Source organism: Cebus imitator, unplaced genomic scaffold, assembly GCF_001604975.1.
Source record: "Cebus imitator isolate Cc_AM_T3 unplaced genomic scaffold, Cebus_imitator-1.0 Scaffold258, whole genome shotgun sequence".
Classification (NCBI taxonomy): Eukaryota; Metazoa; Chordata; class Mammalia; order Primates; family Cebidae; genus Cebus; species Cebus imitator.
Genome location: NW_016107573.1, coordinates 878,648 through 891,990, shown reverse-complemented (window position 1 = coordinate 891,990; position 13,343 = coordinate 878,648). Strand labels below are relative to the sequence as shown.

Genomic DNA, 13,343 nt, shown 5'->3' with positions numbered 1-13,343 from the left:
TATTTCCTTTTCTGTCTTTCTTTTATATATTGTCACTCAGATTGAAGTGCAGTGGTGCCATCTTGGCTCATAGCAACCTCTGCCTTCCAGGCTCAAATAATCCTCTGACCTCAGACTTCTGAGTAGCTGGGACTACAAGTGGGTGCTACCATACTTGGCTAATTTTTGTATTTTTTTGGTAGAGACAGGGTTTTGCCATGTTGCCCAGGCCGGTCTTGAATTTCTGGACTCAAGCAATCTGCCCATCTCAGCCTTCCAGAGTGCTAGGATTACAGACATGAGCCACTGCACCCAGTTCAAACTCTTAGTTTTATGAACCACCATAGAATGGTTATAATGGGATAAAGCAAAGGAGATGATGGAACTGTGCACTCTTAAGTGTCACTGTCCTGGGCCAAGTATCTGTATGAGCAATCATCTGTTTTTTTAGGAGGGATGAAGAGGGTGTGCAGATGACAGCCCAGCAGGTGTTTGAAGAGTTTATTTGCCAACGTCTCATGCAGGGCTACCAAATCATAGTGCAGCCCAAGGCACAGAAACCCAACCCTGCCGTCCCACCACCGCTGAGCAGTAGCCCACTCTATAGCCGAGGTGAGTTTTTCTCCTTGGATTTATATTTTTTTCTCTTCTGTATTTGTGGAATTGGGTTTTCAAGATGGTAGAGAATAGATAAATTGAGAAGTTGTTGTTTTCAACACAAAAGTTTTCTTTATAAATTCTACTTAAGTGAGGAATAAAGTGTCCTTTAGGTATGGATTTATTGTAAATGCTCTCTTTAATTTGTAACTCTCCCTTTAAGGAAATAGATATGACCAATATCAGGAATGGGACAGCCTGGCTTGGACAGACACCTGGGAATAGTAGGCAGCTGAGTCAATACTGAGCTGTCAAAGTGTGTAGAGAACATTCTAAACCCAGAAACCTATATTTGTTTCTAGTACAATATCTGGTACATAGCAGTTTGTCAGATGTTACCTAAACCTGAAGTTTACAGTTCTTTTTTTCCCCGTTCTGGATTCATTTATCTCTTCTTTATCACTGAAGCTAGTGGCTTGAAGCAAGCATGGGTCATCTGTGAGTGGCAGAGGCAGCTAGTAAATGACAGAGAATCGGCATTGCTAATTGATCAGAGCCAGGCAGTGGAGAGCTGTTCTAAAATAAGTCTAACAGAGGGAATTAAGTGCAGGTGCCCAGAATCAGAAAGCAATAATTAATTCCTGGAACAATCAATGAGCTGTCTTAGTCTTCTGTCTCCTCATTATTGCTAACAAGACCCCCACTTCCCTGATCACCTAGTGATAACCTTGGATCATCTTTGTCTCCATGAGAGCTTCTCTGGCCAGAGGATCAGAGAACTGTGGCCCTGTTAGAAGGATCATGCGGTCATCTAGTCCAGGCCCTGCTGTTTACGTATGAAGCTTTGGATTCCCTCTGGATTTTCTTTGAAAGCCCCTTGTGACATTTATTACATGTTGCCGTGTGTTCATCTTCCAGAACCTACTGTATGTTAACCTTTTTGAGTGCCAAGACTATTTCTGTTTAACTTTTTGTCCTCTGCAATGGAAACCACATGCCTGCCATACAATAATATGCAACAATGTGTGTCAATAAATATATGAATTTGGGCCGGGCACGGTGACTCACGCCTATTATCCTAGCACTTTGGGAGGCTGAGGCAGGTGGATCCCATGGATGGGATCAGGAGTTCCTAACCAGCCTGGCCAACGTGGTGAAACACTGTCTCTATCAAAAATACAAAAATTAGCCAGGCGTGGTGGCGCACGTGTGTAATCCCAGCTACTTGGGAGGCTGAGAAAGAAGAATCGCTTGAACCCAGGAGGCAGAGGTTGCAGTGAGCCAAGATTGTGCCACTGCACTCCAACCTGGGTAACAGAGCAAGACTCCACCTCAATCGATCAGTCAATAAAAATAAATGAATGAATTTGGCTAGGCATAATCCTAGTACGTTGGGAGGCTGAGGCAGGAGGATCCCTTGAGCCCAAGAGTTCAAGACCAGTTTAGGCAATTTAGGAAGACCCTGTCTCTAAAAAAAAGGAAAATAAATAATAAATACATGAATTCATCTATTCACTCATTCATTCAACAGTGTCTTTGAAGCACTTACTCTGCATGGCTGGGGAGATGATTTATAGCCCCCTCAGGGAAAATAACATTAGTCAAACTGTTAAATATAATTACATGTTGTGATAAAGGCTGAGGGAGAAGTCATGGGGCTGTCAGAACATTTAATATGGGGCTCTATCTAATCTGATGGGTCATGGACAGGTTCCTAGAGAAGATAAGATTTGAGCTTAGACCGAAAATATGTGTAGAAGTTATTAGGAGCAGCAGGTTGGGAATGAAGAGCAGAAGTAGAAGGGAAGAGCATGCCAGGCAGAGGTCAGTTTGTGCAAAGGCTCTGTGGCAGAAAGCATTGGGATACTTTCTGGATGCCAAAAAGAAGGCTGATGTAAGGGAGCACAGGGAGGGAGCCAGAGGTGCGGCCAGAGATGTCAGGAGACCCAGGCCTATCTGAAGGATTTTGATCTTTATCCCGAGAGTAATGGGATGAATCCACCTTTCATTTCACTGGTGCCTTCCAGGCTGCCCACCTGTTGTTCTCTGGAATAGCTGGTGGATGTCCCTCAGTGGTCTGAGTTACTCTCTGTCCAGTTCTGTTCCTGGCTGATCCATGAGCCTCATGTGATGGTTAGTTGGCCAAGGCTATTTGCCTGACTGTATCCTTTCTGGTTATCTTTTTTGCTGTGATAAATTTAATTTATCTAATTTCTATAGTAACAGAAAGGGTACCATTGTTATCCTAATTACTGGAAAAGTTGCCATCACAACCAGGCCTGTGCTGCTTACTCATCGGAGATATATTGAATACCAAGTGTGAGCCAGGCCCTGTACTAGCAGGGAATAGAACAGCATTAGCACTCCCCTCAGAGTCTACAACAGAGTCGGATGTTAAGCTTATAAACCACAAGTAAATATTTGATCACAGATTGTGAAGAATAAATACCATCCAGGATAAACACAGGAATAACTGGGGTGTACATAATTTAGAATCGGGATGTCAGGTTCAATGTCAAATGCTCATGAACCTTTTCCCATGACATTGTCTTTCCAACAGCCAGCAGAGTATTTGCTGCATGAATAAAGGAATGCTTGGATGAGGGCATGCCTTCTTTCTTGGTGTAGAAAGTGAGATTTGGGGCTGGGCGCTGTGTCTCACGCCTGTAATCCCAGCACTTTGGGAGGCCAACGTGGGCAGATCACAAGGTCGAAAAATCAAGATCATCCTGGCTAACATGGTGAAACCCCATCTTTACTAAAAATACAAAAAAATTGTCTGGACGTGGTGGCGCACACCTGTAGTCCCAGCTACTGGGGAGGTTGAGGCGGGAGAATAGCTTGAACCCAGGAAGCAGAGGTTGCACTGAGTCGAGATCACACCACTGCACCCCTCCAGCTTGGTGACAGAGCGAGACTGTCTCAAAACAAAAAAAAGAAAGTGAGATTTGGTGCCCAAGATCACACAAGCTGGCATGTGAAAGTGCTGGGGTTGAACCTGGGGTCCCCTGAGTAGCTTCTGTTTTATATGCAGCTGGCCTGCTGCTCCCTTGGCACCATCTGGGAAATTTCCACATTCACAGTGAATATTCTTTCAGCCTCTGCCATCCTCTCTCCTCTTAACCACTTCCATGCTGCCTGTCGCTGTGTGACTGTCTCAGAGCTGAATGAGAGTGTTACTGGTGGAGGGTGTCCAGGTTTTTGGCACCTTGAACAGAGAGTTGAATAAAATGCACAAACAAAGCAAGGAAAGAATGAAGCAACAAAAGCAGAGATTTATTGAAAATGAAAGTATACTCCACAGTGTGGGAGCTGGCTGGAGCATAGGAGCTCAAGGGCCCCTTTACAGAATTCTGGAGTTTAAATACCCTCTAGAGTTTTCCCATTGGTTACTTGTGTACACCCTATGTAAATGAAGTAGTGGCTCACAATCAGTCCGATTGGGGAAAGCAGCCCATCAGAGGCTGAAGTGAAGTTACACAATTAAACGCCTATGCAAACGTTTGATTGGTTGCAAAAATCAAACTAATCAGAGACACTTTCCGTTTTCCATCTGCCTCACAGTAAAAAAGGGGAGTGGTTTGCAAACGGAGTAGCTTCTTCCGGTCCTTTTGTTGCTTAGGTATGGAAAGTTGGGGTTTTCCTTTTGATTTAGTTCTAGGAAGTCAGCCTGAACTGGCCTTAGGTTCCCTGCCTCCTTACCCTATTCTCCTGCTCAAGAGGACTGCTTTTCATTTCCAGATCAAGGGAATCTTGGCTTGGCTTGGTTGTTTAAGGCATGATTTTTACTCTCTTGAACACTTGTCATTTTCTTGATTCCTGATTATTTTCCTCTTGCCTGTGTTTAATTCCGTTCAGCTAATAATGGACATAGCGCTTTATCAGGTGCTACTAAAAATATAATGAGGAAAAGTGTTTGGGCCTTGGCCTCCAGAAACTCTTCATTTGTAAGGGGTAAGAGACATACACACAAAGAGCTATATACAAGGTAGGATTCAGACTGCTGATGGGGTCTGACAGCTTTCTGGAGGAAGCAGCATTTGATAGTGACTTTAAATGATCCATAGGATTTCAATGTGGCCCAGGAAGAGAATGCAAAAGAAAAAAACATGAGCAAATATTTGCATCAAATAAAAAATGGTCCATTTAGACTGAAACTTCACATAGCAGTATAGGAGTAGTGAGAGCTAGGACCAGAAAGCTAGGTTGGCTGCCACCCTGGAGTGAGAACCTCAAATGCCAAGGTGGGCAGCTTATGCTGGTGTAGTAGAGTTCCATTTTAATAACACAGTCATCTCTTACAGAACTTTCCTCTCCAGAGGATGAGGTATCAGGTTGTTCAGCTTTGAGTGTGCCATCTAAGTGCTATCAGCCAGCACCCTCAGGCTCTAATCTGCTGCTGCTTGGTTTAATAACAGAAAACTCTGCCAACCTCAGGAGTTTTTTGTTTTGATTTTGTTAACCAAGAATAACTTTCTTCCATGAAACTTCCCCTCAAGAAAAAGTGTTACATCTTCCTTTTCTCATTTTCTGAATTCATATGGATGAGAAACAATTGCCTATTATAGGAATGAGCTTTAAACAGTTGGAGGAAATCATTATTTTTCTGATAGGGCTTGTGTCCCGAAACCGCCCTGAGGAGGAGGACCAGTATTGGCTGAGTATGGGCAGAACATTCCACAAAGTGACGCTGAAGGATAAGATGATTACAGTGACACGATACCTTCCCAAGTGAGTATTTGGATATTTAAGGTCTTCAGTTATTGTCCTGAATTATGTCCACATACTAAATTATGTATATAGTACATAATTCAAACTGAGGAAGTTCAGTGGTTGGTTTTTCTTATGGAGTTTTTTTGTTTGTTTGTTTGTTTGTTTTCTAGGGTTATTTTAGGGTCGTAGCTTACCTACTTCCAAAGGGAATTTGATTCATCTTATAATGTTTAGCATGATTCATAACAAGCCTATTTCAAATAAAGATTATAAGGAGAGAAGGAAAGAGTTGAAGAAAATCTGAGAAATTTCCAGTGTTGTTCTCTGTGCTGAGTTGGTTACTGCAGTTGAGGGGTAAATGCCAAGGATGGTTCTAAGTATATTGAGATAGAAAAGATAGAGAATTGGCAGGAATTTGTCTCTAACTCATTTGAATTTGGGGGCTTGCCCTGTATTTTCCAGGTATCCTTACGAATCTGCCCAGATCCACTACACCTACAGCCTCTGTCCTTCCCACTCAGACTCAGAGTTCGTCTCCTGCTGGGTGGAATTCTCCCATGAACGGCTGGAAGAGTACAAGTGGAATTACCTAGATCAGTATATCTGTTCTGCAGGCTCTGAAGACTTCAGGTCAGAGAGTGGGCTTTGGATTTCCATCCTTGCAGCTTTGGGCAAGGATGTATATGTGTATTTTAACACTTTCTGCCCTTTCACACTCTCTCTGTGTGTGTTTTTAAAGAGACAGGGTATCACTTTATCACCCAGGCTGGAGTGCAGTGGTACCATCAGAGCTCACTGCGGCCTTGACTTCCTGAGCTCACATAATCCTCCTGCCTTAGCCTCCTGAGTAGCTGAGACCACAGCATGCACTATCATGCCCGGCTCTTTTTAAAAGTTTTTGTGGTGACGGAGACTTGCTATGTTGCCCAGGCTGGTCTTGAACTCTTGGGATTGCAGGCATGAGTCACTGTGCCTGGCCACGTCCTTTTTATTCTGATGGCAAAATGGTTTCTGTTTTAGAAAAAAATGGAAGAACAAAAGTACCTCTGCATTGTGTTAAAAACTCAATGATAAGATGGATAGTGGTGATGGCTGCACAACATGTTTAATGCCACCGAATAGTACATGTAAAATTGGTTGCTATGTGTGGTGGCTCACTCCTATAATCCCAGCAGTTTGGGAGGGCAAGATGGGAGGATTGCTTGAGTCTAGGAGTTCAAGACCAGCCTGAGCAACAAAGGGAGACCCCATCTCTATAAAAAGTGGGGAAAAAAAAAAAAAAAGGTCAGGCACGGTGGCTCACATCTGTAATCTCAGCACTTTGGAAGGCTGAGGGGGGCAGATCACCTGAGGACAGGAGTTGGAGACCAGCCTGGCCAGCATGGTGAAATCCTGTCTCTACTAAAATATAAAAATTAGCTGGGTGGGGTGGTACATGCCTGCAATTCCTGCTACTTGGGAGGCTGAGGCAGGAGAATCGCTTGAACCTGGGAGGTGGAGGTTGCAGTGAGCCAAGATCATGCCATTGCACTCCAGCCTGGGCAACAAGAGTAAAACTCTATCTCAAAAAATATAAAATAAAAAGAAAATTAACTGGGCATGGTGGCACACTCCCACAGTCGTGTCTCATGAGGACACCAAAGTGCTTGAGCTCAGGAGGTTGTAACTACAGTAAACCACGATAGTGCCACAGCACTCTAGCCTGAAAAACACAGCAAGACCTTGTCTCAAAAAAAATAAAATAGGTTAATGTGATAGTTTTTTTGTTATGTATGTTTTACCACAATTGAAAAAAACTCACAAAACTCCGTGATGATGTGCCTTTTGATGCAAGTGGCAGTGCAGATTGTGTTCTTAACATTTTCTTCACTAGTTGGCTGGTAGCTTTATGGTGTCTCATTTTTAATTTTTGATTTCTATGCATGATTTGTGATTGTGGTGATAGCCACAAATTCACTGGGCCTGGGTGTACAGAAGTATTCTGACATCTCTGGGATCAAAGCAAAAGCCGCCTTTGTGGTCTTCCTTCAGTACTTGTATTTTCTTTCTTTTTTTGTTGGTTTTTTTGAGATGGAGTCTTGCTCTGTCCCCCAGGCTGGAGTGCAATGGCATAATCTCAGCTCACTACAAACTCCGCCTCCTGGGTTCGAGCAATTCTCCTGCCTCAGCCTCCTGAGTAGCTGGGATTACAGGCATCCGCCAACCACGGTCAGCTAATTTTTGTAGTTTTAGTAGAGACAGGGTTTTTCCATGTTGGTCAGGCTGGTCTCAGACTCTTGACCTCATGATCCACCTGCCTCAGCTTCCCAAAGTGCTAAGATTACAGGCATGAGCCATGAGCCACCGTGTCTAGACTTTTTTTTTTTTTTTGAGACAGGGTAGATAGAGATGGGGTCTTGCCATGTTGCCCAGGATGGTCTCAAACTTCTAAGTTCAAGCAATACTCCTACCTCGGCCTCCAAAATGCTGGGATTATAGGCATGAGCCACTACGCCCATCCTCAGAACTTGTATTTTCAACAAAGCCATGAGCTGTGGCATCAGATGAACACATACTCATGGGGAGATGGACCTTCACACACGAACTCCACAGAGAGTTCACTGAGAGTGCTTTCATTATCTCCTTTTTCTCACTACTACCCTATATTTTTCTCGGCCCTCTGTAGCTTAATTGAGTCCCTGAAGTTCTGGAGGACCCGCTTCCTGCTGCTGCCAGCCTGTGTCACCGCCACCAAGCGCATCACGGAGGGAGAGGCCCACTGTGACATCTATGGGGACAGGCCCCGTGCAGACGAGGATGAGTGGCAACTCCTGGATGGCTTCATCCGCTTTGTGGAGGGCTTGAACCGCATTCGCAGGCGGCATCGCTCAGATCGCATGATGCGGGTAAGGGCTCCTTGGACTCAGGGAGTGTGCCTAGTGTGAGATGCAGGGTCTGCCTCCTTCTCTGTTGGGGCCTCTCATCCACCTGTGTATTTACTCCTCAACTGCCCATTGTTTATCTTAAATCTAAAACTGTGTTTTCTCCTCCACCACAGGGTAAAGGAGGAAGGGATAGAGTGCATATGGTGGTGTTCTGTGGCATAGAGCCACTCCCTTCCACCTGAGGACCCAGCGCTTTGAGGTGCTTCCCAAGTGGGACCCTATGTTGAACCCAGCTGCTTGTGTGACTGGGTGCTGGATTGCTAAGTAGAAATTCTCAGGAGGTGAACAGCAGCAATCCTTCCTCACTCATCTCACTCCAGCGTTCCCAGCATCCTGTGCTGCATTTCAGTTACATACTACCTAGTGGGGAGACTCAGGCTCCTGGGGGTTGTGGAATATGCCAGCTATAAGGGGCAGAACTGGGATTCAGCTTTTTTTTTTTTTTTTGAGACGGAGTTTCGCTCTTGTTACCCAGGCTGGAGTGCAATGGCGCGATCTCGGCTCACCGCAACCTCCGCCTCCTGGGTTCAGGCAATTCTCCTGCCTCAGCCTCCTGAGTAGCTGGGATTACAGGCACGCGCCACCATGCCCAGCTGAATTTTTGTATTTGTAGTAGAGACGGAGTTTTACTACGTTGACCAGGATGGTCTCTATCTCTTGACCTCGTGATCCACCCGCCTCGGCCTCCCAAAGTGCTGGGATTACAGGCTTGAGCCACCGCGCCCGGCCGCTTTTTTTTTTTTTTAACTAACATATAGTATAGTTGACATACGTGTGTGTGTGTGTGTGTGTGTGTGTGCCCACAAAGGTCTATGAATTTTAACAAATATATAGATCAATGTAACCACCACCGTCACTTCAAAAAGAATTCTCTCACGCTAGTTGTTTGTTTTTTTGAGACAGGGTCTCTGTCACCCAGAAAGGAGTGTGTTGGCATGATCATGGCTCACTGCAGCCTTGACCTCCCACCCAGCCTTCCGAGTGGCTAGGACTAGCGGTGTGCATCATGTCCAGCTAATTTTTTGTATTTTTTATAGAGATGGGGTTTCCCCATTTTGTCCAGGCTGTTCTCAAATTCCTGGGTTAAAGCAGTGCTCCATCATGGCCTCCCAAAGTGCTGGGATTACAGGCATGAGCCACTGTGCCCAGACTTTTGCTAGTCTTTGTAGTCGCATTCTCCCTCATCTCTAATCCCTGGCAACCACTGATCTGTTCATTATCACTGTACTTATGTCTTTTCCAAACATCACAGAAAATAGAGTCACATAACATGTGACCTTTTGAGGCTGCTTTCTTTCCCTTAGCATAATGCTTTCGGATTCATCCAAGTTGTGTGTCTAAGTAGTTCACTCTTTTTAATCACCACATAATGTTCCATCATCAGCCATGTTTCTTTTGTTTTTAACCTCAAGTTCAGTATTCTTCCTCTCACACCAACTGCCTTGTGTACACATCACTTAACAATTAGAAACACAGGCCGGGCGCGGTGGCTAACGCCTATAATCCCAGCACTTTGGGAGGCCAAGGCGGGTGGATCATGAGGTCAAGAGATCGAGACCATCCTGGTCAATATGGTGAAACCCCATCTCTACTAAAAATACAAAAATCAGCTGGGCATGGTGGCGCCGGCCTGTAGTCCCAGCTACTAGGGAGGCTGAGGCAGGAGAATTGCTTGAACCCAGGAGGCAGAGGTTGCTGTGAGCCGAGATCGTGCCATTGCACTCCAACCTGGGTAACGAGTGAAACTACATCTCAAAAAAAAAAAAATGTCTGAGAGAGTTTGAATAGTGGGAAGAACTTCAGTTTTGAAGTGAGATCACTGGAGTTTGGATTCCAGCTCCAGTAGGATGTGGGATAAGTTCCTTAACCTCTCTGAGTGTCAGTTTCTTTTTCTGTTAAATAGGGCTAACATTATTTATTTCATAGAGATGTGGTGAGGGTAAAATGGGATGATGTGCAAACAAGGGGGCAGTTTATTTTTAGTTCACTAGGCATTTGAGTGAAAGGCGGTTTTCTGTCACTTGCTGAACACTGAGAACCTATGTTCTTTGACCCATCCATTGGATTCTCAGGGCCTGGAAATGCTACAGCATGCCCTGGGACGTGAGTGGCTTCCACTGAGAGAGCCCAGTTGGGTTGATAGCCTTGTCTCCTCTTTTCTCCTTTAGAAAGGGACCACCATGAAAGGCTTGCAGATGACCGGGCCCATTTCCACGCACTCTCTGGAGTCAACTGCACCCCCAGTGGGGAAGAAGGGAACCTCAGCTCTCTCTGCCCTGTTGGAGATGGAGGCCAGTCAGAAGTAAGTGCCTGGTGGAAGAGTGACTTGTCCCCATCTTGAGGGCGCTGAGGGTTTTCAGTGCCCTGTCCCCATGACAGGGTGAAATATTTCCTTCTGCAAGGAGCTTGTAATTAGGAAGAAGACATTTACATGAAAAGAAAGCTAGGTTACTACCTGGTAGGTGTTGGATAACATGAAATAGGCCAGAGGTTATAATCTTTTAGATCGGGACTTAATTTGAATTACAGACTCCTGTGGCCCACAAATTATTTCAAAATATTTGAGCCAGGGCCAGGTGCAGTGGATCAGGCCTGTAATCCCACCACTTTGGAAGGCCGAGGTGGGTAGATCACTTGAGGCCAGGAGTTTGAGACCAGCCTGGCCAACATGGCAAAACCCAGTCTTTATTGGAAAAAAGAAAGAAAAAAAGCCAGGTGTATTAGTCCATTCTCACACTGCTAATAAAGAATACCTGACACTAGGTAATTTATAAAGGAAGTAAGTTTAATCAACTCACAGTTCTACAGGCCAGGGAGGCCTCAGGAAACTTATAATCATGATAGAAGAGGAAGCAAACACATTCTTGTTCACATAGCAGCAGCAAGAAGTGCAGAGTGAAGGTGGGAGGAAAGCCCCTTATAAAACATCACGTCACATGGGAACTTACTATCATGAGAATAGCATGGAGGTAACCGCCCCCATGATTAAATTACCTCCCACCTCGACCCTCCCATGACATGTGGGGATTATGGGAACCATAACTCACGATAAGATTTGGGTGAGGACACAGTCAAACCATATCATTCCACTCCTGGCCCCTCCCAGTTCTCATGTCCTTTCATTTCAAAAGACAGTCATGCCTTCCCAGCAGTTCCCCAAAATCTTAATTCATTCCAGCATTAACTCAGAAGTCCAAATCCAATGTCTCATGTGAGACAAGGCAAATCCCTTTTGCCTGTGACCCTGTAAAGTCAAAAGCAAGTTAGTTACTTCCTTGATACAGTTGGCTATAGGCATTGGGTAAATACATACATTCCAAATGGAGAAATTAGCCAAAATAAAGGGGACACAGGCCTCATGCAAGTCTGAAATCTAATAGGGCAGCCATTAAACTTTAAAGTTCCAAAATATCTCCTTTGACTCCATTTCCCACATTCAGGACATGCTGATGCAAATGTAAGAGGTCGGCTCCCAGGGCCTGGGATAGCTCTGCCCCCGTGGCTCTGCAAGGTACCATTCCCCTTCAGGCTGCTTTCATGGGCTGGCATCGAGTATCTGCCACTTTTCCAGGTACATGGTGGAAGCTGTTGATGCAGCTACCATTCTGGGGTCTGGAGGATGGTGGCCCTCTTCTCACAGCTCTGCTAGGCAGTATCCCAGCGGGGGCTCTTTGTGGGGGCTCCAACCCTACATTTCACTTCTGTACTGCCCTAACAGAGGTTCTCCATGAGGGCCCTGACCTTGCAGCAAGCTTCTGTCTCCTCTGAAATCTAGGCAGAGGTTCCCAAACCTCAGTTCTTGACTTCTATGGACCTGCAGGCTCAACACCACATAGAAGCTGCCAAGGCTTGGAGCTTACACCCTCTGAAGCCATGCCTGATCTAGACCTTGGCCCCTTCTAGCTGTGGTTGGAGTAGCTGGGATGCAGTGCACCAAGTCCCTAGGCCAGGCCTAGGAAACCAATTTTTTCTCCTAGGCCTCCACTCCTGTAATGGGAGGGGCTGTGTGAAGTTCTCTGACATGCCCTGGAGACATTTTTCCATTGCCTTGGTGATTAACATTAAGCTCCTTGTTACTTAGACAAATTTCTGTAGTAGGCTTGAATTTCTCCCCAGAAAATGGGTTTTTCTTTTCTGTCACACCTTCAGGCTGCCAATTTTCCAAACTTTTTTGCTCTGCTTCCTCTTGAACACTTTGTCACTTAGAAATTTCTTCCTCCAGATATCCTAAATCATCTTCTCAAGTTCAAAGTTTCACAGATCTCTAGGGCAGGAGCAAAATGCTGCCAGTCTCTCTGCATAGCAGGGGTGACCTTTACCTCATTTCCGAACAAGTTCGCCATCTCCATCTGAGACCACCTCCGCTTGGACTTCATTGTCCATATCACTATCAGCATTTTGGTCAAAGCCATTCAACAAGTTTCTAGGGGAAGTGTCAGACTTCCCTACATCTTCCTGTCTTTTGAGCCCTCCAAGTCACCAGGAAGTTCCAAACTTTCCCACATTTTCCTGTCTTCTTCTGAGCCCCCCAAACTCTTCCAACCTCTGCCTGTTACCCAGTTCCAAAGTTGTTTCCACATTTTCGGGTATCTTTACAGTAGTGTCCCACTCCCCAGTACCATTTTACTGTATTAGTCCATTCTCATGCCACTAATAAAAACATACCTGAGACTGGGTAATTTATAAAGGAAAGAGGTTTAATTGATTCACTGTTCAACATGGCTGGGGAGGCCTCAGGAAACTTAATGGCAGAAGGGGAAGCAAAGTACATCCTTCTTCACATGGCAGCAGCAAAGTGCAGAGTGAAGGGGAAGGCAAGCCCCTTATAAAATCATCAGATCTTGGCCAAGCGTAGTGGCTCATACCTGTAATCCCAGCACTTTGGGAGGCTGAGGCGGGTACATCACCTGAGGTCAGGAGTTCAAGACCAGCCAGGCCAACATAGTGAAACCCCATCTCTACTAATAATACAAAAATTACCCGGGTGTGGTGGCACATGCCTGTAATCCCAGCAACTCAGGAGGCTGAGGCAAGATAATGGCTGGAACCTGGGAGGCGGAGGTTGCAATGAGCTGAGATTGCACCACTGCACTTTAGCCTGGGTGACAAAGCAAGACTCCATCTCAAAAA

The 13,343-nt window shown here is 45.3% G+C and overlaps 1 protein-coding gene across 1 annotated transcript in view; it reads left to right on the top strand.

Annotated features, from left to right (window-relative positions):
* DEPDC5 (DEP domain containing 5, GATOR1 subcomplex subunit) overlaps positions 1-13,343 on the top strand; it is a 171,605-nt gene that overhangs the window by 91,185 nt on the left and 67,077 nt on the right. The window contains exons 26-30 of the mRNA XM_017499506.2: positions 431-591; positions 5,190-5,307; positions 5,752-5,919; positions 7,955-8,174; positions 10,382-10,515. Coding sequence (XP_017354995.2) covers positions 431-591; positions 5,190-5,307; positions 5,752-5,919; positions 7,955-8,174; positions 10,382-10,515 — 801 coding nt within the window. The remainder of the gene's footprint in view (positions 1-430; positions 592-5,189; positions 5,308-5,751; positions 5,920-7,954; positions 8,175-10,381; positions 10,516-13,343) is intronic.